This window comes from Sus scrofa, chromosome 5 (assembly GCF_054392235.1).
Source record: "Sus scrofa isolate SSC_HxYL_T2T_F1_AM1 chromosome 5, Sscrofa_HxYL_maternal_Yorkshire_Landrace_v2.0, whole genome shotgun sequence".
Classification (NCBI taxonomy): Eukaryota; Metazoa; Chordata; class Mammalia; order Artiodactyla; family Suidae; genus Sus; species Sus scrofa.
Window position 1 is genome coordinate 48,263,471 of NC_139387.1, and position 26,576 is coordinate 48,290,046.

The 26,576-nt window shown below is 38.6% G+C and overlaps 1 protein-coding gene across 1 annotated transcript in view; it reads left to right on the plus strand.

Moving 5' to 3' along the window:
- PKP2 (plakophilin 2) overlaps nucleotides 1-26,576 on the plus strand; it is an 84,825-nt gene that overhangs the window by 36,107 nt on the left and 22,142 nt on the right. Inside the window, exons 5-6 of the mRNA XM_003126396.6 lie at nucleotides 3,568-3,775; nucleotides 16,470-16,647. Of these exons, the coding sequence (XP_003126444.4) occupies nucleotides 3,568-3,775; nucleotides 16,470-16,647 (386 nt within the window). The remainder of the gene's footprint in view (nucleotides 1-3,567; nucleotides 3,776-16,469; nucleotides 16,648-26,576) is intronic.

Below are 26,576 nucleotides of genomic sequence, written 5' to 3' on the forward strand. Positions count from 1 at the left end.
TCCTTCTTTCCCAACTGGAGCAAGTGCTGAAAGCCACTAGGGATAAAGGTGACAGGGTCAGGGAATGGGTCAAAAGTCTGTTAGTAGAAGCTGGCCATTCATGCTTCCCAGTCAGGGCAGTGGAGGCTTCCGTGTGTCTACTTCTCACTCATGCTATCATCACAGTTGGAAATGCCTTTTGGCCAGTAAGCCATACCACATCATGTTTTGAAGAAGCCAATAAATATAAATATAAATTAAATATTAAGATATTTCCATAATCTAGCTTCTCTTTATGAAGTTTATAGAGTATGAATTCAACTGTCATAAAAGCTAACTACAGAGAGTTCCCTGGTGGCACAGTGGGTTAGGGACCCATCATTGTCACTGCAGTGGCTTGGGTCACTGCTGTGACGCGGATTTAATCCCTGGCCTGAAAACTTTCATTTGCTGCAGGCATGGCCAGTAAGTAAATAAATAAATAAACAAGCTAAAGGCTGAACTTAAAAAGCTAGCTAACTATGAAATAGAAATTGACAGAATTAGGGAAACACGTGAGTTACAGGCTGTTTTCAAATAAGTTGTGCCTTTCTGCTTTTAGGGAGGTATAATAATAGGAATAGATGAAGTCATCAGATAGATGATCTTCTGGACCAGATTTAATTGATATCTTTCATAGCTTTTTCATACAAATACATTAGAATAGCTTTAGCCATAACCCAACAAAATTGCTCTAGCCGGTCTCCTTGTTCTGCAAATATATGCTCTGAAGGGAGCTGCAAGTGGAGGTATTTCTCCTTATTGCTGCCAATGAATCCTTAAAGGGACCAAAAGAATACTTTCCTCTTCAGGTTCTTGCAAGCTATTGATTAGATAATATATATAAAATTCTTAACACTATATCAATACCACCTAATGGTAGAAGTGGGAGCAAGAGTTGTTATTTTCATTATTGTTATTGTGATTATCACTATTATTGTGGTTATTTTTTTTACTATGTAGATTACCTTACAACCTTGACTTTTATTCCTAACTTGCTAGTTTACTCCCCGTCCTAACAAAGAAAGATGTAAGATTGGAAGACAGTATCTTAAATTGCATTTATCTGTCTATGAGATACATAGAAAATGTGAAATGTGCCACTGGAACAGGTGTGCAGTGAGCTGTTGTGCAGTCAGGGTATCATTCATAAGTGATGACCTTCATCTGAATATGAAAGTTTTGCTCATTCACGGCAACTCCTAAAAATTTCTGTGTTAAGATGGTGAAAATGACTGAGATCTTTACCAAAAATCACTTACCAAGTTAAAAAAAATTTAATCAGGTGCTGATGAAAGCCTCTGAAAGAAAAAGCCCTCAGTCTGCAACTTAACAATTCTCTTCAGCAGTGCTACATCCACCTCCTGATTTCTTTTGATAATATTTTCAGACTAAGACACAAAGTCAGACTGCCATTATTTGGCCTCTTCTTAAACAGCCATAGGTCTCAGAGTCAAAAACCATTTACTTTTTGTTTGATTCTGACCCTGTGCTTCTTTCTCCAATAGCATTCCCTTCCTTATATTTGTATAGAAGAAATTTTTTTTAAATAGCACATTAAAAAGTGTAAAGTTAAGCTACATGAACTGCTTGCATAATTTATTTAACTGTTTTTAAATATTCAAAGCAATTGATAATAAAAATAGCTTGCATTTTTCCAGTTATAAAATAAATAAGTCATGGGAATGTACTGTACAGCATGGTGACTGTAGTTAATAATACTGTCTTGGATATTTGAAAGTTCCTAAGACAATAGATCTTAAGAGTTCTCATCACAAGAAAAAAAATTGTAGGTGTGTATGATGATGGATATTGAGTAGATGTTATGATCATTTCACAATATATACAGATAATGAATCATTAGGTTTTATACCTGAAAGTATTAAAATGTTATATGTCAACTATACCTCAATTAAAAAATAGCTTGCATTTAGGGTTAGTTTTGCATTGCTACTACAATTGCTATGTTAAATGAATTTTTATTTCTACTATTGATGAAGGTGGTATCTGTTCAGCTTATATTGACTATAAAGTTCTGTCCTAGAAAAAAACGCTCATGTAATACAGAATTCTTCCATAAAATTTCCTTTATTCCTCAGATTCCCAGTTCTCTTCATCTTTTTTCTTTTTTTTAGTAGAGTTGATTTACCGTGTTGTGTCAATTTCTGCTGTACAGCTTTGTGACCCAGTCCCATATGTGTGTGTGTGTGTGTGTGTGTGTGTGTACTCTTTTTCTCATACTGTCTTCCATTATGTCCTACCCTAGGAGATTGGACATAGTTCCCTGTGCTGTACAATAGGACCTTATTGCCTATCCATTCTAAATGTAATAGTTTGCATCTACTAACCCCAAACTCTCTGTCCACCCCACTGCCTCCCCCCTCCCCACCAGCAACTGCAGGTCTGCTCTATGTCCGTAAGTCTGTGTTTTATAGAGAGGTTCATTTTGCCATATTTTAGAATCCACATATAAGTGATATCATGTGGTATTTGTCTTTCTCTTTCTGACTGACTTCACTTGGTGTGAGAATCTCTAGTTGCATCCATGTTGCTGCAAATAGCATTATTTTGTCCTTTTTATGGCTGAATAGTATTCCATTGCATATATGTACCACATCTTCTTCATGCATTCATCTGTTGATGGATATTTAGGTTGTTTCCATGTCTTGGCTCTTGTGAATAGTGCTGCAATGAACATAGGGTGCACCCACCATAGGAGCATCACACTCTATAAGGCAACTGCTAACAGCCATAAAAGGAGAAATCAACAGTAACACAATAATAGTGGGGGACTTTAGCAGCCCACCTACATCAATGGACAGATCGTCCAGACAGAAAATCAACGAGGAAACACAGGCCTTAAATGACACTCTAGACCAGATAGACTTAACTGATATTTATAGAACCTTCCATCCTCAAAGTGGAAAATATACATTCTTCTCTTCAACTTTCTTATGATTAAGGCTTTTATTAATTTAACTCTTTCTGTTCACTTAATTATCACTTATCCACCTTTTTTCACTTAACTTAGCCCTTCAGTTTTTTCATAGGTTTTCAGTCTTAATATCCCAGGGTTTTGTTTTTTTTTAATTTTCTTTCTTTTAGGGCCGCACCTGTGGCATATGAAAGTTCCTGGGCTGGGGTCGAATTGGTGCTACAGCTGCTGGCCTACACCTCAGCCAAGTCAACACTGGATCTAAGCCAAATCTGCAAACTACACTGCAGCTTGTGGCAACACCAAATCCTTAACCCACTGAGTGAGGCCAGGGGTGGAACCCACATCCTCATGGACACTATGTCGGGTTCTTAATCCACTGTGCCACAACGGGAACTCCCTACTTCCCAGGTTTATTCTAAGCTCCTTGATGACAGATACTGCCTTATAGCAGGATGTATTATACATTGAGTCTCAGGTTGCACTACACATTGATTGATAAGACTTAGCATCAAAATCAGTGAATTTCATCTGCTTGTTCATGTTATTTGAATACCTTTAATGTCACATCAAAATTAATAAATATCTGAAATATGCATCTACTTCTTCCCTAGGTTAATCAGCTTCATGGCATCCCCAAGCTTCTACAGCTCCTAAAAGTTCAGAATGAAGATGTCCAGCGAGCTGTGTGTGGGGCCTTGAGAAACTTGGTGTTTGAAGACAATGACAACAAATTGGAGGTAGCTGAGCTCAATGGAGTACCTCGGCTGCTCCAGGTGCTGAAGCAAACCAGAGACTTGGAGACTAAGAAGCAGATAACAGGTAGTGCTTAATGACTATTACAGGGCATGGCACTGTGCACCCCAGCCATATGTGCTGTATCATGAGTTTTTCTAAAGTTCCCTGGAACAAATGATTGATGGGCTCATTGTTATCTGAAAGATGGCTTTCAAGGAACCTTAGCACTGCTGGCTTAGACCCCAGATTCAAGTCAAGTTTGAATTCCTTTTTTTCTGAAGGGGAAATTATTCTGAGGTTTTTGGCTAATATTTTTAATTGGAAATTCTGTGTACCTTCCATCACCTGGAACCCTCTCAATACCAGCTCCTTAGCTCACCTGTCCCTCCACTCCCCCCCCCCAAAAAGCATACTGAATATGTTTTTCAGTTTTCACTTCATATTTCTGTTCAAATCTGATTTGAACAAATAAGTATCTCCTCTCTGTCCATGGATTGGAAAAATAAAATATTCAGATAGAACTAAAGCAATGGTTCTATCTAGTAATTCTTGAAGCATGAGGAAGGAGGCCAGGTTTCATTTAAACAAATAGTGCATGTGGTGGAGAGAAAGTGGTTCATTGAAAATGAAATGAAAATGGTTCATCACCTCTCTGCTAAAGCTCCCTGAACACGTTACAAAGAGTACGCAAAGCATTACTGAGTGTAATCATTAGTGGTATTGTCTGGGGGAAACTTTTGCTAAGTATCTTCAGTATCCCAGGTGATAAGACATTTTTAATTTATTCTCACAAAAACCTTAGGTTTTGAGGGGTTTTTTTAGGTATTATTGGGTATTAGATGTCAGTTTTATAGATGAGGAAATAAGGTCCGTGGAAGTTAACCCTTTTAATGTATCATATAAAAGTTATTTTTGATGGTAATAGTAGACAGTGTTCATACTTATTTAAAAGAGGTACTCCATAAATATTCTTTTAAATTGAATTGAATATGTGTTGCACTTCTGCCATCCTATGTTATCCAACAGTTTTCTTTTGTTTCTATAAAATGTTGTCATTGGGAGTTCCCTGGTGGCCTGGTGCTTAGTTGTCACTGCTGCGGCTTGGGACTGCTATGGTGTGGGTTGATCCTTGGCCCAGGAACTTCCTCACACCATAGGAGTGGCCAAAAAAAATGTCGCCATTATATCCTCTCTATCCATTTATATCCCAAACTATCACACTTTTTCTTTTTTTGCCTTAGCTATTTATTTATTTTTAATTTTTGTTATAATGGTCTGTCAATTTCTGCTGTACAACAAAGTGACCCGGTTCTATATATATATTCTCTTTTTCGCATTATCCCCCATCATATCTAATCACATTAGATATAGTTACCTGTTTCATACAGCAGGAACTCATTGCTTATCCACTACAAATGCAATAGTTTGCATCTACCAACGCCAGGCTCGCAGAACATTCCACTCCCTCTCCCTCCTCCTGGGTAACCAACCACAAGTCTGTTCTCCATGTCCATGAATTTGTTTCTTTTCTGTAGATAAGTTCATTTGTGCTATATTTTAGATTCCAGATATGTAATATCATATGGTATTTGTCTTTCTCTGACTTACTTCACTAGTTCCATCCAGGTTGCTGCAAATGGCATTATTTTGTTCTTTTTTTATGGCTGAATAGTATCCCATTGTGTATATGTACCACTTCTTCTTTTTTTTGTCTTTTTGCCTTTTTGCCATTTCTTGGGCTAGGGGGAATCAGAGCTGTAGCCTCCAGCCTACGCCACAGCCACAGCAACGCAGGATCTGAGCCATGTGCAACCTACACCACAGCTCACAGCAACGCTGGATCCTTAACCCACTGAGCAAGGCCAGGGATCAAACCTGCAACCTCATGGTTCCTAGTCAGATTCGTTAACCACTGCGCCATGACAGGAATTCCAGTACCACATCTTCTTAATCCATTCATTTATTGATGGACATTTAGGTTGTTTCCATGTCTTGGCTCTTGTGAATAGTGCTGCAGTGAGACACAGGGGTACATGTGTCTTTTCAGTGAAAGTTTTGTCTGAATATATGCCCAGGAGTGGGATTGCTGGATCATATGGTAGTTCTATATTTAGTTTTCTGAAGTACTTCCAATACTGCTTTCCATAGTGGTTGTACCAATTTACATTCCCACCAACAGTGTAGGAAAGTTCCCTTTTCTCTACACCCTCACCAGTGTTTGTTATTTGTAGACTTACTAATGATGGCCATTCTGACTGGTGTGAAGTGGTACCTCATTGTAATTTTGATTTGGATTTCTCTAATAGTGATGTTGAGCATTTTTTCGTGTGCCTGTTGACCATCTGTGTGTCTTCTATTGAGAAATGTCTATTCAGATCTTCTGCCCATTTTTCAATTGGGTTGTTTGTTTTATTGCTATTGAGTTGTATGAGTTGTTTGTATATTTTGGAGATTAAGCCCTCGTCGTTTGCATCATTTGAAACTATTTTCTCCCATTCTGTAGGTTATCTTTTTTTTTTTATATAGTTTTCTTTGCTGTGCAAAAGCTTGTAAATTTGATTTGGTCCTACTAGTGTATTTTTGTTTTTATTTCTATTGCTTTGGGAGGCTGACCTAAGAAAACATTTGTGTGGTTGGTGTCAGAGAATATTTTGCCTGTGTTCTTCTCTAGGAGTTTTATGATGTCTTATCTTATGTTTAAGTCTTTAAGCCATTTTGAGTTTCTACCTTGATATATTTCAATTTTATAAAAGTATATGAAGGGTGGCACAATACTACCCTTCTGCCACCATGATGCCATGTCCCATGAGAGATTTCCTTTCATATCTATGACTTATATTAAAATACCTGTAGAAATTAAGAGTGATCTCATTTATTCATTCCTTTATTCAGCCAACATTTTCAGAGCAGCCTCCAAGTGCCAAGTAGGGTGAATCATAGTCTAGGAAGATGCAGATTTTATTTTCCATCCACTGAAACATGAATGATTGGTTGCGAACCATGTGATGGTTGGCATTTAAAAACAAAACAAAAAATAGCAACCAAACCTCACATTTAGAACTTAATGTTTTCTTCATTAAAATACAATAATGAACCACAAAAGAAAAACACTATCCTGTTTTACAGTGAGAAAGGACTTTATTACTGAGATAAGTTTCAAAGTGGACCATAAAAGAGAGTTAGGCTTTGGATTCTTATTTTGAAGAATGAAAGTACTTCCAACAAAGTGAACATACATCATCAGCAAAGCAAAGAAGCTACTGATCATTTAGAGGAAACTTGGGAAACAAAGTGATTGATGTTAGAGTGCATGGTGGTTAGAAAGCTTGGGAGAATGTGTGGGTGTGTGTCAAGGAAATAATCCATTGTTTATGAACTTGCTCTTCTTTTGTATAGGCAATAGGAAACAAGAAGAGAGAATTTTCTATTGTATTGATGCCATAGAAACCATTCAGTCATCTTTAGGTAATCTATAGAGCCGATAAATGGAGGTTGATTGTACAATTCCCAGGATTCCTAGTACAAGCCAAACATCCCTACCAGAGGGTGTTCATTACATATTAATTGAATGGAGTCAATACATGAATGTTTGATACAAATCCTTCTAAATAACTTTATTGATAGAAGCACTAAAAGAAGTGCTTTATAGGCCTCAGAAATAAATAAATTATTTACTTAATACAGATATGTTTGTTTATGTCTTTTTATTAATGTATTTATTTTTTTATTTTTGGGCCGCACCTGCAGCACATGGACATTCCCAGGCTAGGGGTCGAATCAGAGCTACAGCTGCCAGCCTACACCACAGCCACAACAATGCTGCATCTGCAACCTATACCACGGCTCACAACAACACCAGATCCCTGACCCACCGAGCAAGGCCACATCCTCATGGATACTAGTCGTGTTCATTTCCACTGCACCACAATGGGAACTCCTATATCTTTTTTTAAATTGAAGTACAGTTGATTTACAATGTTGTGTTAGTTTCAGGTATACAGCAAAGTGATTCAGTTTTATATAATATATATATATTTTTTTCTTTTTCAGATCCTTTTCCCTTATGAGTTATTACAATATATTGAGTATACTGTATAGTTCCCTGTGCTATACAGTAGGTCCGTGTTGGTTATTTATCTATAGTAATGTGTATGTTAATCTCAGACTCCTAATTAATGTATTCCTTACCTCATCCACCTTTTCCCTTTGATATTCATAAGTTTGTCTTTGGCTTACTTCACTTAGTATGATAATCCCTAGGTCCATCCATGTTGCTGCAGATGGCATTATTTCATTCTTTTTTATGGCTGAAAAATATTCCATCATATATATGTACCATATCTTCTTTATCCATTCATCTGTGGATGGACATTTAGGATGCTTCCATTAGATGTGTTTAACTTTGTTTAGAAACACAAAACAGGGGAGTTCCCGTCGTGGCGCAGTGGTTAACGAATCCGACTAGGAACCATGAGGTTGCGGGTTCGGTCCCTGCCCTTGCTCAGTGGGTTAACGATCCGGCGTTGCGGTGAGCTGTGGTGTGGGTTGCAGACGCAGCTCGGATCCTGCGTTGCTGTGGCTCTGGAGTAGGCCGGTGGCTACAGCTCCGATTCAACCCCTAGCCTGGGAACCTCCATATGCCGCGGGAGCGGCCCAAGAAATAGCAACAACAACAAAAGACAAAAAGACAAAAAAAAAAAAAAAAAAGAAACACAAAACAAGTAACCCTATATGTGAATCTTTTCTTGCCTGTTTTGTAAACATCTTTTCATTGAGCCTTTAGGCTAGTGCTAGTCATAAGCTAGGGCTATCTATATTTTAGCTCTGTTCTTCCTGACACCTCCATAAATTATGCTATTATTAATTATTTACATGTGATCATTGTGAGGCTTAGAGGGGTGGGGGGTTAAGTGAATTACCCAGAGTTGCACAAAGGTTGCAAAAAACAAAGCCCAAGTTTGAACCCAGTGTTGTCTGAGTGCTTTGCTATGTCAGAGTGGCTCCTACCTCCTACTTTTGGGGCAGAGAGTTACTCATTTTACACTTCCTTGGCAAAGGGCTTGCCTTTTTCATGCCAGATCAAAGAGCTCTCTCTTCTTCCTCCTCAGCCCTTGCTCTCTCTCCCTTTGCCACTGCCTTAGTTCAAACCCTCTTCCCCACCCTAGTCTACTCTTATAGTACTTTGTGCCTGGCTCTGTCCTTCAATGATGCACATTCCCGATCTATCCACTACTCCACTTCTAGTGATTTCTTCCTAAAATAAAAATACTGTCCCATTATGTTCTCCATTAGCTTATACTTAAAACCTGTACTCTGTCTTTTTTTTTTTTTTTTTTCAGGGCAGCACCCGAGGCATATGAAGCTTCCCAAGCTAGGGATCCAGTGGGAACTGTAGCCACCAGCCTATGCCACAGCAACAGTAACATGGGATCCAAGCCTCGGTTGCAACCTACACCACAAGTCAAGGCAATGTCGGATCCTTAACCCACTGAGAGAGACTAGGGATCGAACCTGCATCCTCATGGATGCTAGTCAGGTTCGTTAACCACTGAGCCACGATGGGAACTCCCAAAACCTGTACTCTGTAGCATCCCACACAAAGATTTTATGATGTGAGTGGTGACCATTGGCAGCAGTGTCTCTTTTTATCCCCTTCTAGCCCAGGTTCTGAAATCCTAAAGAATTTATTGGTCTGTTCCATGTCTCTTCTGTCTTGGTATCTTTGTCTCTGCTGTTGTCTTGGAGTGGAACCCTTTACCACACCTAGACTACCTGGTAGACCTTCCCATTCATCAATAGCTGCTCAAATATGACTTCTTTCTGAAGCTTTTGTTTTGTCTTTTGTCTTTTTAGGGCCACATCCACTGCATATGGAGGTTCGCAGGCTAGGGACTGAAACAGAGCTGTAGCAGCTGGCCTACACCACAGCCACAGCAATGCTGGATCTCAGCCACATCTGCGAACTATACCACAGCTCACAGCAATGCCAGATCCTTAACCCAGTGAGCAAGGCCAAGGATCGATCCTGTTTCCTCATGGATGCTAGTCAGATTGATTTCCACTGAGCCATGACAGGCACTCCTGAAACATTTTCTAATACTATCCTTTGGTACTTTGCTTGAAGTCCCCTACCTCCTCTCAGCAGAGTTTTGAAGAAAAGGGCTTCCCTTAACTACCTTTGCATCCTTTATTATTGTTGCCACTTAGTTTCACGCTAGTATGTAATTCCAGTAATAACTGTGGTTCTTCATGTAAATTGTCAACAGCTGCGGATACCTGACTGAATATAAAAGAGAGACTTAGGAGTTCCTTGGTGGCTCAGCAGGTTAAGGGTCCATTGTTGTCACTGCTGTGGCTTGTGGTGCAGGTTTAATCCCTTGCCCCAGAACTTCTACAATGCCTTGGATGCAGACTTGCCCCGCACCAAAAAAAAAAAAAAAAAGAGAGAGAGAGAGAGATTTAGGGCCTAGGAATATCTAAACTACACACAGATAAGAAAATCGGGTGTGTTTTCACATAACACCCTTATGTTTCTGGCCAAGATATTTAAAAAAATATGTGTTTCTGTACATGCATAAGAAATTCAGCACCAGAGCTTTGTTCACTGGAAAAGAAGGTTAACTCCCGAAATGTTTTTCCAGCATTTTCAGTATCAGCCTAGGAGGAAAACTCTTCCCTCTTCTGATGGAAAGACTTCAGGATCAAAGACTGTTCCTCCATGAGACTGTTCCTCCATGAGACTGTTCCCCCTCCCTTACCAAAGTGAATGTGGTAATTTCTTTAGCTGAAGTGAGAATAGTACTTACTAGTCTCAGAAATTCATCTTTCAGGTCACTGAAAATGAGCACTTACTGGAGTGAGTAGGGTTCCACCTTGGGTTAAAACAGGTCATGATAAGAATGAAGCAGGGGATTTTTGTCCCTCTTCTGCAGTTGGCGCAAAGAAGAGTCAGGGATGATTGTCAGTGAAATTTGTTGAAAATGCAAATTGATCTCTGCATATTTTATGGAAATATTTCATTGCATTTCTATATTTTCATAAAATATTAAAAACATTTTACTATGTAAAATATTCATTATGCATGTCCTTTTTTTTTTTTTTTTTCCGGTCTTTTTTTTTAGGGCTGCAACCACAGCACATGGAAGTTCCCAGACTAGGGGTCCAATCAGAGCTTCAGCCGCCGACCTATGCCACAGCCACAGCAACGCCAGATCCAAGTTGCATCTGCGACCTACATCATAGCTCACAGTACAGCTGGATCTTCAATTCACTGAGCAAGGCCAGGGATGGAACCTGCAACGTCATGGTTCCTAGTCAGATTCATTTCCACTGCACCACGACAGGAATTCCATGCATGTTCTTTAAATGTATATTATTTTATTCTACATTTGTAATGGTGCAACAAGTTCTTTTGGGGTTTATTTATAACTTTTGAATAAATGGCCTTTGCTATAATACAATATTCTGGGTGAAAAGAGGAGTAAGTATGTCCGTTCAAGAGAAATTGTAAAAACATACTCCTCCTGCTCTGTAATCACTTTGATCAATGAAATTGAAAAGAACTAGTTCTGAAGTTCCTGTCGAAGTTCACAGACCATACAAAAATAGGTGGTGTGGGGAGTTCCCATTGTAGCTCAGCAGTAATGAACCTGACTAGTATCCATGAGGATATGCATTCAATCCCTGGCCTTGCTCAGTGGGTTAAGGATCTGGCATTGCCATGTGGTGTGGGTCCCAGACCCAGCTCTGATCTTGCATTGCTGGTGGCTGTGCTGTAGGCGGAAGCTGCAGCTCTGATTCCACCCCTAGCCTGGGAACTTATATATGCCTTGGGTGCCTCCCTAAAAAGACCAAAAAAAAAAAAAAAGAAAAAGAAAGAAAGAAAGAACTAGTTCTCCTTCTTCTCCTCCTGCTCCTCCTTTTCCTTCATCTGTACTGAAGATAGGGATTCATTTAATCACAAAATTTACGAGTTTTGCTACTAAACATTATGAAGATTTAGTTGATTTAGCTCTAAAGGACAATATTAATAAAACATGGGTTTTAATATCTATAAGATCCCTTTACTAGGAAGCTATATTTTGTGAATATCAATTGGCAATAAGTTCCTGGATAATGCAGTTATAATTCTCTCTTATAATTGCTGATTATTCAAAATATATCCCATACCAGAAACCAGTTCCCTTTCTTTTTTGGCCAGAATGAGAGCTTAGTGATAGGAAATTACAGACAGAACAGCTACAACAAAGAACCATAATAGAAATTTAGGCCCTATAAATAAATTGATCAGAAATTAAAGGTGAGATAAATGAAAACCTAAATGCTAAACAGTCTATCAGGGAATATAAATCTAGTCATTTTGAAAGGGACATCTATCTATTTAGGATTATCTATATCATCAACTTCTCAATGCCATAAATGGGAATCATTTTAAAAATATAAATTCCTGGAACCCATCCTGAGAGTCAGGCTTTTAGTAAATTTGGGTTGTGGCCAGGAATATATGATTCTGATTTGCCACTAGGCTCATTTGGAAACTGCTAGTCTCAGAGTTACCATTATGGCTCAGCAGATTAAGAACCCGACATAGTGTTTGTGAGGATGCAGGTTCCATCCCTGGTCTCACTCAGTGTGTTAAGGATCCCATTGCCACAAGCTGTGGTGTAGGTTGCAGATGCAGCTCAGATCTGGTGGTACCGTGGCTATGGTGTAAGCCAGCAGCCATAGCTCCAATTCCACCCCTAGCCCAGGAACTTCCTTATGCTGCAGGTGAGGCCATAAAAGCAAAAAAAGGAAAGAAAAGAAAGAAAAAAAAAAAAAAAAAAGAAACTACTAGTCTCATCTAACACTCTAGTTTCAAGATAAACCCTTTGTCGATTTTTTGATAAAGGTGAACTCATTTTTATTGGCTCTAGAGGTAGTATTAGATCATACAACTGATCTTTCTGTTTTCTTCAAAGTTCTCTTAGAAGCTTATACTTTCAGGGAGCCAAAAATCTTCCCTAGAATTTCCAATCATTGGTTCTGGTTTTGTCTCCACAGAAGATGATATGTAGCTGCTAAATTTTCATTTCTTTAGTTACTAGAGAGCCTGCATTCCTGTGTATATTAGACTTTTTACGCTTTGGGTTAATTTTGAATTTTTAATAATTTATAAGAACTGTTACATATTAAGGGCATTATGGAGTTCCTGTCGTGGCACAGTGTTAACGAATCCGACTAGGAACCATGAGGTTGCAGGTTCACTCCCTGGGCTTGCTAAGTGGGTTAAGGATCCAGCATTGCCATGAGTTGTGGTGTAGGTTGCAGATGCAGCTCGGATCTGGTGTTGCTGTGGCTGTGGCTTAGGCAGGGGGCTACAGTTCCAATTTGACCCCTAGCCTGGGAACCTCCATATGCTGCGGGAGTGACCCTAGAAAAGGCAAAAAGACAAAAAAAAAAAAAAAAAAAAAAAAAAAGAACAAGAGCATTAACCCCTTGTCCCATATTGGCATCACATTGTCCCAATTTGTAATTGGCCATTTATTGATTTTATTGTGCATGTGTGTGAGGATGTGTGTGTATAAGTATATATAAGACCAAATCTCTAGTGAACATTTAAGCTCTTTCCTAGCTTTGTACCATAGAGAAATTTGGCAGGCATGACATTTCTATACAGCATCCTACATTAAAAATTCAAAAATTACACTAAAACTTCCCAAACCTTATACTTCTGTGGAAATAATATAGCATGCCAAGCTACAAAGGACATTGACTGTTGAAGGAAAATTCCACACCCTTTGTTCAAATTAATCCTCTTTGGTTTTTATTGTAAGGTGTACTTTTCCTTTGAGTGCTCTGTGTGGTCCTTTTTAAAGAGAGGAAATGTCATTATGCTTCACATTTTTAAGCCCCTGGCAGGCAGAGACTGTTAATTTGTTTGCTTATTTAGAACAGGAAGCTTTTTTCCCCCTTTTCTCTCTTTTCTTTTTGCTTTCTTTTGTAGCTTAGTAACCAAAACTCAACCTCAGACCTGCCTTTAAATTATTTTCAACCACCTTAGGAGTTTTTTGGAGTTTTATTCTGTCTCTCCCCCTTCCAAGGCCTTTTAAGATGAGGTGGGACCAATGAAGTCATTGTGTTGCAAAATCTGTGGCTGAGGCACACTGCTCATGACTACCCCAAATGCCAGTTATTTCCTCATCAGCCAGAATCTAGACACTAGACCCAGCATTGTTGTAGGTAATAGAAGGTGGGTGTAGGCTGCAGTGGAAATGTGATTATTTTAAAAAATTAGCACTTTGCTGTACAATAGAAACTGAAGAAACATTGTAAATCAACTATACTTTTATAAAAATAAATAGGTAAACAAAGGTATAGATTCTTAACCTTGAAAATAACTACAGTTTATTATTAGCTAATGTAAAAACTACTTATCATTTAGCAGAGGCTAAGAGCATGAACCACTGAATCAGAATGCCTCAGCAGTTTAAATCTCACAAACTACACAATTTACCAGCCATGCAGCCTTGGGCAGATTACACAACCTCTTTGTGTGCCTGCTTCCTCCTCTGTAAAATTAAGATAATTGCACCTACCTTAGTAGGGTTGTTAGGAGAATTAAATGAGTGAATTCATGTGTTGGGAAGGAAAACCTTTTCCTCTACCTCACGTTCTATACTGGGGACCTGTGAATTAAACTAATAAAAGACATATTAACAGGAAAAAATTAGTTACTTGTACCCAGCCAAAGTAAACTGTTTAAGCCCCAAAGACTGCATCAGGCCTACAGTGTTCTAATTGATGAGCCAAATACAAGTATTGTTGAGTAATTACCCAGATTTAACCATTCAGATTATTATTTCTGTCATTAAAATCAGGGGAGGTGATGTCACCTACCCCATAATTCTCCCAAGACCACCAAGTTTGCATTTTTCACATCCTGTATATCTGTGCTCCTCTTTCCTTCAAGCAGACAAAGCGGGAAATTAAAGAAGTAGGAATTACTGACTGGGGTGGGGTGAGGGTGTGAATAGGAAGAAATAAAGATCCCATCTCTTCCTGCCCCTCTCTTTCTCCTTTTCTGGATGATAATGAGTTAGAATTAACTTACTGAGGAATGATGACAGAACAGCTTGACTCCTGTTGGGAGTCACAGAATAGCGAGCAATAGGTATACAGTCCTTCCACTGAATCAGAAGTGTTTGAGGAGTTCCCTTCGTTGTGGTGCAGCAGAAACGAATCTGACTAGGAACCATGAGGTTGCAGGTTCGATCCCTGGCCTTGCTCAGCATTGCCCTCAGATGTGGCTTGGATATGGCGTTGCTTTGGCTGTGGCCCGCAGCTGCAGCTCTGGTTAGACCCCTAGCCTGGGAACCTCCATATGCCTCGGGTGTGGCCCTAAAAAGACCAAAAAAAAAAAAAGTGTTTGAGGACCAAATTTGTGAGAAAACCAAATACTAAATGTATATGGCACTTTGTATTCTCTCAGTTCCCAACTTAAGTCACAGTCTCACAAATGCCCTGATAAGTACAGTATTCTCTTCTCTTAATGTCTTCCTACATTGACTTATATGGCCTTTCTCTTTAATTGTTGGGGAAAGGGGTGGAGAGGATTCAAGAAGAAAAGGAAAGTTGAGTAAATGTGGTAGCAGTCTTAGAACAATTCTCAGACCATGCAAGTTGGCAGTTAAAATACTTTTATCTCTCCATCTCTGCCAAACTGGAATATAAGAAATAGGTGGCATAAATTCTCAAGGACATAAAGTCTGTCATTGGGTAGGAGTTAATAAATATTAATTGGTTGGGAGTTCCCATCGTGGCACAGTGGTTAACAAATCTGGCTAGGAACCATGAGGTTGCAGGTTTGATCCCTGGCCTTGCTTAGTGGGTTAAGGATCCAGCATTGCCGTGAGCTGTGGTATAGGATGCAGACTCGGCTCAGATCCTGCGTTGCTGTGGCTATGGTGTAGGTTGGCAGCTGTAGCTCCGATTAGCTCCGATTAGACCCCTAGCCTGGGAACCTCCATATGCTGTGGGAGCAGCCCTAGAAAAGACAAAAAGACAAAAATAAGTAAATAAATAAATAAATAAATATTAATTGGTGATGTTGATCAGCCTGCTGTTAGCAGGTATAGGCAAAGGCTTTTTACAGACCCTTGCTACTATTATTGGAAGATAAATGTCAGGTGGGAGTAGTAGGAGGTGGGGAGTAGGAGGCAGACAGAGATATTCTCTCCATGTAACTAAGGGGAAAAATATGTTGCTCAAAATGTTGAAGTCTTGGAGTTCCCCAGTGACCTAGCAGTTAAGGATCTGGCCTTATCACTGCTGTGGCTTGGGTCACTGCTGTGGCCCAGGTCCATCCCTGGCCTGGGAATTTAGGCATGCCACAGGCCTAGCCAGAAAAAATGTTGAAGTCTTAGTTACAGTAGGATCATTTCAAGCTTTCCTATTGGTGAGCCCAGAATTTATTATACCAATGAGGTCAGCTTTGTGGTAGGGTCTTTTAAGAGAAACAGCAATAAGGATTTCTGGTGTTCATTCACATTCTTGATTAATGTAAACCTGCATAGCTTTATATTGTAAATTTTCTTCTTCTCTTGTATATATGTGTGTGTATATACACACATGTATACAAGTGCGTTCCTTCTGCTGAAAAAAGAGCTGTTTCCCCCTTCCTTATTTTTTTTCTTTCTATAACTAGGCATAGCTCTGAGAATGATAGTCTTAACTGATCTTTTGGCAGTCGTTTTGACCCAACCATGCACTGTTTTGATGATACTCTTTGCTTTTCTAGGTTTGCTGTGGAATTTGTCCTCTAACGACAAACTTAAGAATCTCATGATAACAGAAGCCTTGCTTACCATGACTGAGAATATCATCATCCCCTTTTCGGGATGGCCAGAAGGAGACTACCCCAAAGCGAATGGTTTGCTTGATTTCGATATATTCTACAATGTCACAGGATGCCTAAGGTAATACTCTACAACCCCCACCCCCAACCTTTTTTCTACATGCCTGAACTACTGTAGCTAGTTCTGTCTAAAACTCTACCCAATTACCTGGAGATATTGTAAGAATTATAAAGATCACTCTAAATACTAGAAGCACCATGAGAAAGGTCAAATGTCAATGGAGTGTTTTTCTCCAGACATGTTTGATTCCAGAAGGCATCCACATTAGCTTGTGAGAGACAGCATGTCAGCTCCCATAGAGAAACTAGAAATCCAATCTGAATACTTAGAAGTCCATGCAGATGGCCTTACCCATCTCACAGGGTTTAAGCCAGGTTTCATGCTTTTTTAGTTCACAAAAATATAATTTAATGATGTGGTTTAAAAAATAGTTTGCAACCTGGTGTTTTTAATTAGACAAGAAAGCCTAAAGGAACAGAATGTCTTTCTATAAGTACCTCTACAAAAGAAGTTAGTTTGATCAGCATTTCTAAATACTGGGTTGAAAAAATACTTGCACTGTTTCCTCCCCTGGGCTGTCAAATGTCAGCTAAACTGAGAGGAAATAGAAATACATGCAGGAGGAAGAAATATTAGTTTTTTCTTTTTGTTACACAGTTCACTTTTTGAGGGAATCTGTTTGGATGATAACAGAGGGAATTCATTATAGTTAAATGTTTATCTTGTCTCTATAGTTAATCATACAATAATGCATATCAAATGCCAGTTGTTTTATAAAGCATTATGTTAGCCAATGAGAGTTTTATGAAGAAGATTCTTAAGGAACCTTCAATATAGCAGTGGATGCAGATGAGCAAATGAACCAGAGTACAATGAAATATGTTAGAGCAGTGGTTCTCAAAGAGTGGCCACTAGACCAATAGCATGTACACTACCTGGAACTTGTTAGAATTCTTGAATTTTACCCCAGACCTACTAAATCAGAAGCTCTCAGGGTGGGGCGCAGCAACGTAGTTTTAACAAGCCCTCTAAGTGATTCTGATGCATGCCGAAGTTTCAGGACCACACGTCAGTGGAACAAGTAAAGTGCTGCAGAAATGCAGAACAAAGGACCATTCATGCCAGCTGAGTGGGATCGAAGGTGCCAAATGAACTGGCCTTGGTGGACCGTTTCAACAGTCAGAAATTCTCTAAATGGTATCCCCTGAAACATATCTGCTGTTCGGTGCACTGGAACTGCTTTTTAATGTATTTTTGATTCATTAAAAACATTTTGCATCTTAAAATTTTTCTGTAACTTACCGTGTGCATCTTAGTGTGGCAGATATATCAGTCAGGACTCTTTCATTTGAAAATGGCAGATACACAACTCAAACTTGCTTCATCCAGGAGTTCCCATTGTTGCACCGTGGAAACAAATCCAACAAGTAACCATGAAGTTGCAGGTTTGATCCCTGGCCTCGTTCAGTGGGTTAAGAATCTGGTGTTGCCATGGGCTGTGGTGTAGGTCGCAAACTCAGCTTGGATCCTGCATTGCTATGGCTGTGGCATAGGCCAGCAGCTGTAGCTCCAATTCAACCCTTAGTCCAGGAACCTCCATATGCTACGAGTACTGCCCTAAAAAAAAAAAGAAGAGAAAAGAAAAAAGGAAAAAAAAAAAACAAAACAAAACTTGCTTAATCCAAGTGGCTCATATGGCTGAAATGTTGATAGTCACTTGTGGAAGTGAAAGAAGTGCACCAGCAACTATGGCCTCAAGGACTGGGACAAAAACTTAAGCATCCCTGCCCCTTGGTCTCCTTCTGTTTACTGGGAAACCTAAGAGATATTGTGAATTTGGTTCTAGACCATCACATTAAAGTGAGTAACATGAGTTTTTTGGTTTCCAGTGCACATAAAAGTATGTTTACACTATGCTACAGTCCATTACGTGTACAATGGAATTATATCTTTAAAAAAATCAATATGCATACCTTAATTTAAAAATATTTTATTGCTGGGAATTCCCATTATGGCTCAGTGGAAAGGAACCCTGCTATTATCCATTAGGATGCCAGTTCAATCCCTGGTCCTGCTCAGGGGGTTAAGGATCCAGTGTTGCTGTGAGCTGTGGTGTACGTCACAAACACAGCTCAGATCTGGTGTTGCTGAGGTGGTGGCATAGGCCAGCAGCTGTAGCTCTGATTCAACCCCAGCCTGGGAATTTCCGTATGCCTCAGGTGTGGCCCTAAAAGGGAAAAAAAATAAAAGACCTATAGGGAACCTGCAATCCAATAGTTTGTTTCTGTGACAATAGATCTGTCTTCTGAATAGTTGCATATTTATGAGTCCAGGTTACTCTAAAAAGATTTTAAGACAGGTTTTGACTTTCTAATAAGAGCGAATCTTAACTATAGAAAAAGGTCATAAATGTTAGCAAATATCTTGGTTGCTACAAGTTCGTTGGAGGTATTATCTCCCCCACTGGGTTTAGAGTCAATAAAGAATTGGCAACATGAGTAGTGTTTTGGCATTGTGATTAAGTTAGGCTAGTTAGTGTATCTAAATTCCTTAAGTCTGCTTTGGAGTAAAACTTCTGCATCACCAGTCACTTTGTCCCTTTACTGACTTGACAGTGAGATCAGTTCTGAGAGGGTCTTCCCTGGTCTTTATTTAGCAATGGTGCAAAGTGAATCTGCTCTGTAGGTAAAATGTTTGTTTCACTAACAAACTGGTGGCAATGACTCCAGTTCTGCCCATTCTAGGGGCTGCTGCAGTGAGATCACATTCAGGCAGGAGAACATGCACAGCTTATCCTTCAAAAACTGTCAGGTACACCATATCTGTCAGGTATCAGATTATTTGTTTCAGGATTAGTTAGCATTTGCCTGCAGCAGCATTTACCGTGGGCCTTGGTGCTTTCTTCAGGTCCCTTTGGAATTCCATACATTTCATGACTGAAGTTTCTCACTAATAAGTGATGCACATTTTGCAATAGGGAAAACAATCTTCACTGCAAGTTTCAATTTTTTTATTAAACAATATTATACTGGCAAAGGAAAAGCAAAATCCAAATTAGGAGAGGAAAAATAAATTTATACACTCCATCGCTTCTCGGCCTTTTGGCTAAGATCAAGTGTAAATTTATACACTCTAGCTTGTGCTGGAGCCAACAAGAGCAATTGTCAGCATCTCTTTATACCTCAAAATGCAGTGACATCCTGCTGGTAGCTTGAAATTAGCCAAGGTGGAAGGATTTACACCACAGAAAATGACATCCTGCTGGTAGTTTAAATCAGCCATGGTCAAAGAAAGTATTTACACCATGGAAGTTGGCAAATGCTGCAAATCAGAGCTCTCCCCACTCCCCCACCCTCCAGAAAGCTGGTTGTTAAACCAACACACCACTGGCACTGAATTTCCACTAGTTGATTAACATCAAGATGTGGATAATTAGGGTAAAAGCGTATTTTTCCTTTTCAAAAAAATCATTCTTTTCTTTTCTTGGAAGGTATCATGTTGAAGGAAGCTTCAATATTTTCCTTTTTTTTTTTTCTTTTTTTTTCTTTTTTAATGGCTAAAAACCTGCTTTAGCATTTTAATGCCCCATTCCCTTTTTCAAAATTATTTTCGTTTACCTAGGGCAAGAATTATAACAGTCAAAATATTTAGCAATTTGTTGTGAGTAGTAGGATATTCTTCCCAATATTTCAAACTCCAAAATATTTATGTGACAATCAGAGAACTGTGACTACCAAAAAGCATTAGCTGCCTTCTTTGATTACACACCCCTCCTACACACACACTTATTGTGAGTCCCTGCTTTCCTGTTTAGTATGGGTAACTCATTGGGAGTTGGTATGGCCTAGCTCTCAAATCTCTGTGTTCTTCCTCACTGATCACCACATTTTTGGAAAACTTTTGGATGTGACATAAATAAAACAAATGTCCTTATCAGGGTATATGTTCAAAATTTCTACTAAAGATTTATCATTATTTCTCCATTCCCCCGTAGTTTATTTCCTTCTCTTTCTTTCCTTCTTTCCTTTCTTCCCTTCACTCCCCTCAATCTTCTTTGTTCTCTTAAAGGTGGAAACCGGTTAGAGGTCAAAAATTTAAATGCCTCCAGGGGTCAGGCAGGCACTTAAGTGGACCTTCTGAGACTATGGTCAGGGTTGCTATCAGACTAGAGAATGAGAAAGAAATGTTTACCCCCAAAGCAGTGAGATTCAAAATTCTGGAAAACACTTCAGGCCAACCCCAGACTCTTCTCAGGCAACCTCTGTTTACATTCTCATTCTTCAGTTGAAGAAATTAAGTGCCAGTGACTCTTCCATAGTGATAGGAGCAGTTATCAGAAAAGCAGCTAATCCATCCCTCTTGGGATTTTACTCTGGTCTGTCTTTTCTCTTTGTCGTTATCCAATCCTATCCAGGCCCCAAGTGCTTGCTACATCCAAAGCACTATTTAAATCTCGGAAATTTCAAAGAAACTCCAGGTTTAGTAGGAGAAAGGCACCGGAAGAGATAATCACAATCCACATGATAAGAAATACAGAAGAGGTTTGAAAAGACTGTTTCTGTGTTGGAAAGGCCACCCCAGAATTTGCTGTTGTGTTTACGATAATAGGACAAAATGACAAAATATTACTATAGCACATTATGAAACATATTTCTTTTTCTTAATTATAGTTTATACCAGTTAAAGAGGAAAAGCAATTGGTAATGCAGTTCTCCTCCAAGTGACTTAAACTTCACTCTTCCCTACACATGATTTGATGAATATATGATGTGATTTTTTTGTACTAAAATTTATGACTCTCTTGAAAGAAACTTGCATTGTCACTTATCACTGTAAATCTAGCTGAGGTAGAAGGTGGTCAGAGGAAGCAACTTGTACCTTTAGGAAGAAAAGTTATAATTATCAGTCTTATTCCTGATGAGCCTCTGCATTAAGGGCAAGTTTTTTTGCTACTCTCTGAAAAAAGAATATTTCTATGTAAAATTTTAGTATATTCAATTATATCTATCTATTCATGTGTAATAAAACATATCATTGTTTCCTGAATTTCATTTTTTATGGATGTCTGGATATCAAACTTCAGAACTTTGCTGAACCTGTACTTCCTTAATTATGCTTTTCATTATATTTACCTTTGCTCAGTTATCCCTTATTCTGTATACTCCTGACAGAAAAGGATTTATTTGGTCTATTTCTGTGCATAATCCAATTTAAATAATTAAGAACTTGATAATTAAATGAGGGTCTAATTTCCCCTGGTATCAAGTAACTATTTTTCTTTTTTGTAAGGCTAGATTTAAAAGCAAGCTAGAACTTATTTTTTAAAACCACAATCTTAATGTGGTTATGTACTTCTAGAAAATAATTTAACATAAACTAGAAGACTGTTAGCTAAGACAGTAAAAATGACAGAGAAACCTGATAGAAGTATCCAAATAGTTCATTCTGGAGAATGATTTTTCCAGAAATATAAAAGCAATTGAATTATCAACTTCAGCCTCAGTTACTTGGTTAATTATTTAAACCCTTTGCATTTGATGTATAAACATAGCCAATATAAAGTCCATAAATAATGGAATTGGTGATATTTCTAGTAATGTTATTCTATCCGTCATAATCATATTTGATGTGTTCAGTATTTGAGATATACAAACAAATGTGTGGCTTAATGAGTTAAATTGTTGTGTAAATTTCTCTTTAAGTAATTTTAAAAGGTGGAAGTGGTTTTTTTAAATTATTGTTTTATAAACTAAGCTTCATGGGTTTTAGGTCATTATTTTTAAATCTCTCAACAATAATTAAGTTGTTAAAGCAGACAAAGCAAGCAGAGAAGGCAAATATGGTCAGGCTTACCTGGTCACCCTTCTCTGGTCTCCCTGAACCCAGCATTTTGAAGGGTATCTCAATAGAAATGTTAAGCAGTCCCCTTGCAAAGCATCCCCCACACACTCTTGTGACTAAATTTTCCACTATCTTATTTGTTCCCTTAACAGATGGACTCTAATTAAAAGTTGTACTTCACAGAAATTATATGGCATTTCCCTTAGCCAAAGAAATTCCTTTTTTTTTTTTGCTTTTTTTAGGGCCACGCCCACAGCACATGGAAGTTCCCAGGCCAGGGGTTGAATTGGAGCTGCAGCTACCGGTCTACACCACAGCCACTGCAACTCAGGATCCCAACCACCTCTTCAACCTACACCACAGTTCATGGCAACACCAGATCCTTGACCCACTGAGCAAGGCCAGAGATCAAACCTGTATTCTTGTGGATACCAGTCAGGTTCATTACTGCTGAGCCACAATGGGAACTCCTGCAAGAGGTTTTTTTTAATCGCATCCTCATGTTTAAAAGTTATGTGCATGTCTTAAATTGGAGGTAGTGCTTTATTAGCTATATCTTATGACAAAGTCTTTTTCCAAAAAGAAATAATAATACTATCTTCATCATAGTTGGAACTACTATTAATTTTTTTTAATTCATAATCAAAAAAAATTAAATGAGTTGATATATTTGGATAAAACCACTGATGACTTTATTGCTATCTTGTGGTTAAAGTTTATGCCTGTCATGGACTTTAAGGGTATTATGCTAAGTAAAATGTCAGACAGAGAACTGTATGATTTCACTTATATGTGGAATATGATTTCACTCATAAAAAACAGACAAGGAGGGAGTTCCTGCTGTGATGGTACAGGGGATTAAGGATCCAGTGTTGTCTCTGTGGTGGCTTGGGTCACTGCTGAGGCACGGGTTCAATCCCCAGTCATGCACAGTGGGTTAAGGATCCAGTGTTGCTGCAGCTGTGGCATAGGTTGCAGCTGCAGCTTGAATTTGATCCCTGGCCCATGAACTTTCATATGCCATGAGTTCAGCTGAAAAACTAAAAACAGACAGGGAGTTCCCTGATGGCCTAGCAATTCAAGATTTGGTATTGTCACTGCTGTGGCTCAGGTTTAACCCCTGGCCTAGGAAATTCCACATGCCACGGGTGTAGCCAAAAAAAAAAAAAACAAAAAACAAAACAAAAAACAAAAAACAAAAAAAACCCCAAAATAAGTGAACAAACCAAACCTAACAAATCAAGCATGTAGATAACAGAGTACAGAGTAGTGGTTACCGGAGGGGAAGGCAATGGGGGAGGGTAGATGAATAAAGGGGGTAAACTGTATGAAGGATGAAAACCTAATTTTGTTGGTGAGCACACTGTAGTGTATATAGAAGTAGAAAAGTGGAAGTATAAGTTGTACACATGAAACTTCTATACTGGTATAAACCAGTGCTACCTCAATAAAAAATAAATTTTTAAAAATGTATGCTATCTTGGAGGTATAGGCTATCTGAGCACCTAACAGAGTATTATGCTACTCTAGGTCTTGAGCATTTCATCCATCATGGTCTGCCATCTCAAACTTCTCTTTTAGCTGTTAAGAATGTCTGCTCAAGTTCCAGTGGCTCCTGGGCATATTGTTTAAATTAGTTTGCTGTCTATAATTCATTTAAAATGGAGTGTGGCACTCTACCTTGAACAGCCTAAATCAAGAGGAAATGACTTTTGCCTATCAACCAGAGGATCTCTGGCTGAACTGACTCTTTAGAATGCTTTTGGAAGACCTGAAAATGTAGGAATGCAGAACTGAAGGATTTTTAAGGATAGGTTTTCTCCTCCTCCACCTTCTAGTGTCTTAATCCGTAATTGATGCTGACATATCTCTGTTCAGTTAATGTTCCTTGTCCTGGAAGGAATAAGACGTGTAGGTTGTGAGCTTTGTTCTACTCCCAATGTTGCTTCTGTTTGCAGAATGAACAGCTGACTTTGGCTGATATTTGCGGATACCTGCAGGATCTGATGTTGACTTCAGAGTCACAAACAAGCCCTTCTTTTGGCACAGAGTTTTTGTTCCTCTGCCAGTTCAAATGAGGCTCCTCTTTTGTTTTGTGCAACCACAGGGTGCCTCTGGCTTTCTCTAGGTTAATCACAGACAAGGCCCCACTGTTTGATATGTGTCAGCTGAGAGTTCAACAAAAGCCCAGACCTAAATCTCGAATAACAAGAGGAAGAAGGATGCCTCCTTATCGGCCGATGTCTTATCAAGTGCCTATTGGATCTTAGAATGGACTCAGACCCAGCACTTAATTGACTGGTACCACTTAGGGTATAATTTACAACACACAGTATTAGGAAGCCTGTAATTAATTGTTGGTAAACGTGAAGATGCAGCCACAGTTTTTTTTAAAACCATTGTGGTGATCACTATCTCAATATGCTGGTTAGACCCTGAAGACTGGCTCCATAGGCAGTAGGTCTTACATATAATGCACATATAAATTATGTGTTAGTACAGGGAACTATATCCAGTCTCTTGGGATAGACCACGATGGAAGATAGTATAAGAGAGGAAATGTATATATGGTATGACTGGGTCACTTTACTGTACAGCAGAAATTGGCACAACATTGTAAATCAACTATACTTTAATAAATAGTGTGTTAGTAGAAATAGCCCCATTTAAGAAGAAACAAAAAAACCTCTCTTAGATCGACTTATTGCTACAATGTCTTGAAAAGTTTCACTCCTACCCTATTACTACCTGCCATTCTCATGCCCTGGTAACTAACTATAGTCTTTTACTTTAAACATTTCATATTAGTTCATCATTTCCCCAGGCCAGTTGTCCTTACACCAAGTTTGGGCATTCCATATTGTAACAAACTTCCTATCACTGCTGGCAGACTAGCTGTATTTTGACAGTATTCCTGCACATAGCCACACACAGATAAATTTTTATGGCAGGGTCATTTAAAATCCCATTAGAAGCAGGTAATTCTGATTTTGAACAACAGTCACAGGTTAGGATTCTGAATGAGATTCTAGCATATCCTAATTCCAGGAATTTTGTGAAAACATTATCTGCAAACGGTCTAGCACATACGCTAAATTGCAGTTATTTTTATCATTTGACACTGTTCATTCTTTAGTTTACCATATGAATTTAAGGTTTAGTCACACTGTCATTAATCTTAACAGTGACAATTTTATTAATTCCAGCAAAGTCCAGAATGTTTGGTTTTCTTTTCTCCTTTTCATTGTGACACGCAGGAATGTATGAGATAAGTGGTCCCAGAGAGTCATGAATCACTGATTTGCTTTAAGATAAAGCACCTGAAGCCTCCTAAATATGTGAAATTTTGTTTGGAGACATACAGAGGTTCAGATTCTATTTTTTAACATACCTTCAAAGTCATATCACCAGAAAAGTTCTTGCGAATATCGAACACAAGCCACAGTTCCAGCTGGCATCCTCCTGCTCAGGCCCAGTGGAAGTGAAGAACCTCAAACAGTCCTGTCTTTATGTTTAGAGTAGTCCTTGCCCTCCTCTATCCACTTTTTCCTGAGGCCCCAAGGACCTGATTTTAAAATTTCAGTATACAAAGCATGCAGTTTTAATTTCCCAAAAGTTACTCACAGATGTACTCAGACTTCTGCTAGATTATACCAGGGAAATAAAGATCATTTAATCAAATTCAAACTAGACACTAAATTAAACATTTCCAATGTCATTGGTAACTCTGATAATGAACTTTTATTGAGTAACTATTGTGGTCTGCATGCTCTCTTTTTTCTTTTCAACAAGAAAATTGTTTTGACATATTTCATGTATAGTTTTGAGATCATTTTCTATATTAAACCTCTATTGGGCTGCATACAGGAAACCATTACAGATAAATATTTCTCAGGACTGAGGGAAAAGGATCAGTTCTGCTTAAGATTAGTCATGTTAATTCTCTGATTCCCACAAACTCAAGTATTAGTGGTTGAAAAGTATTTAAGATGGAAGTATCATTTTCTAAAAATTAGTGGTTATTTTCAGAGTGATACAGTAACAAACTCCTTTTGATTAGTGACCTCTATTTGTGGATGTATTGCTGTAAAATAATCCACCCTTATTATTCATATTTCTGGGTAGTTGAGTAAGGTAGGAACTATTTT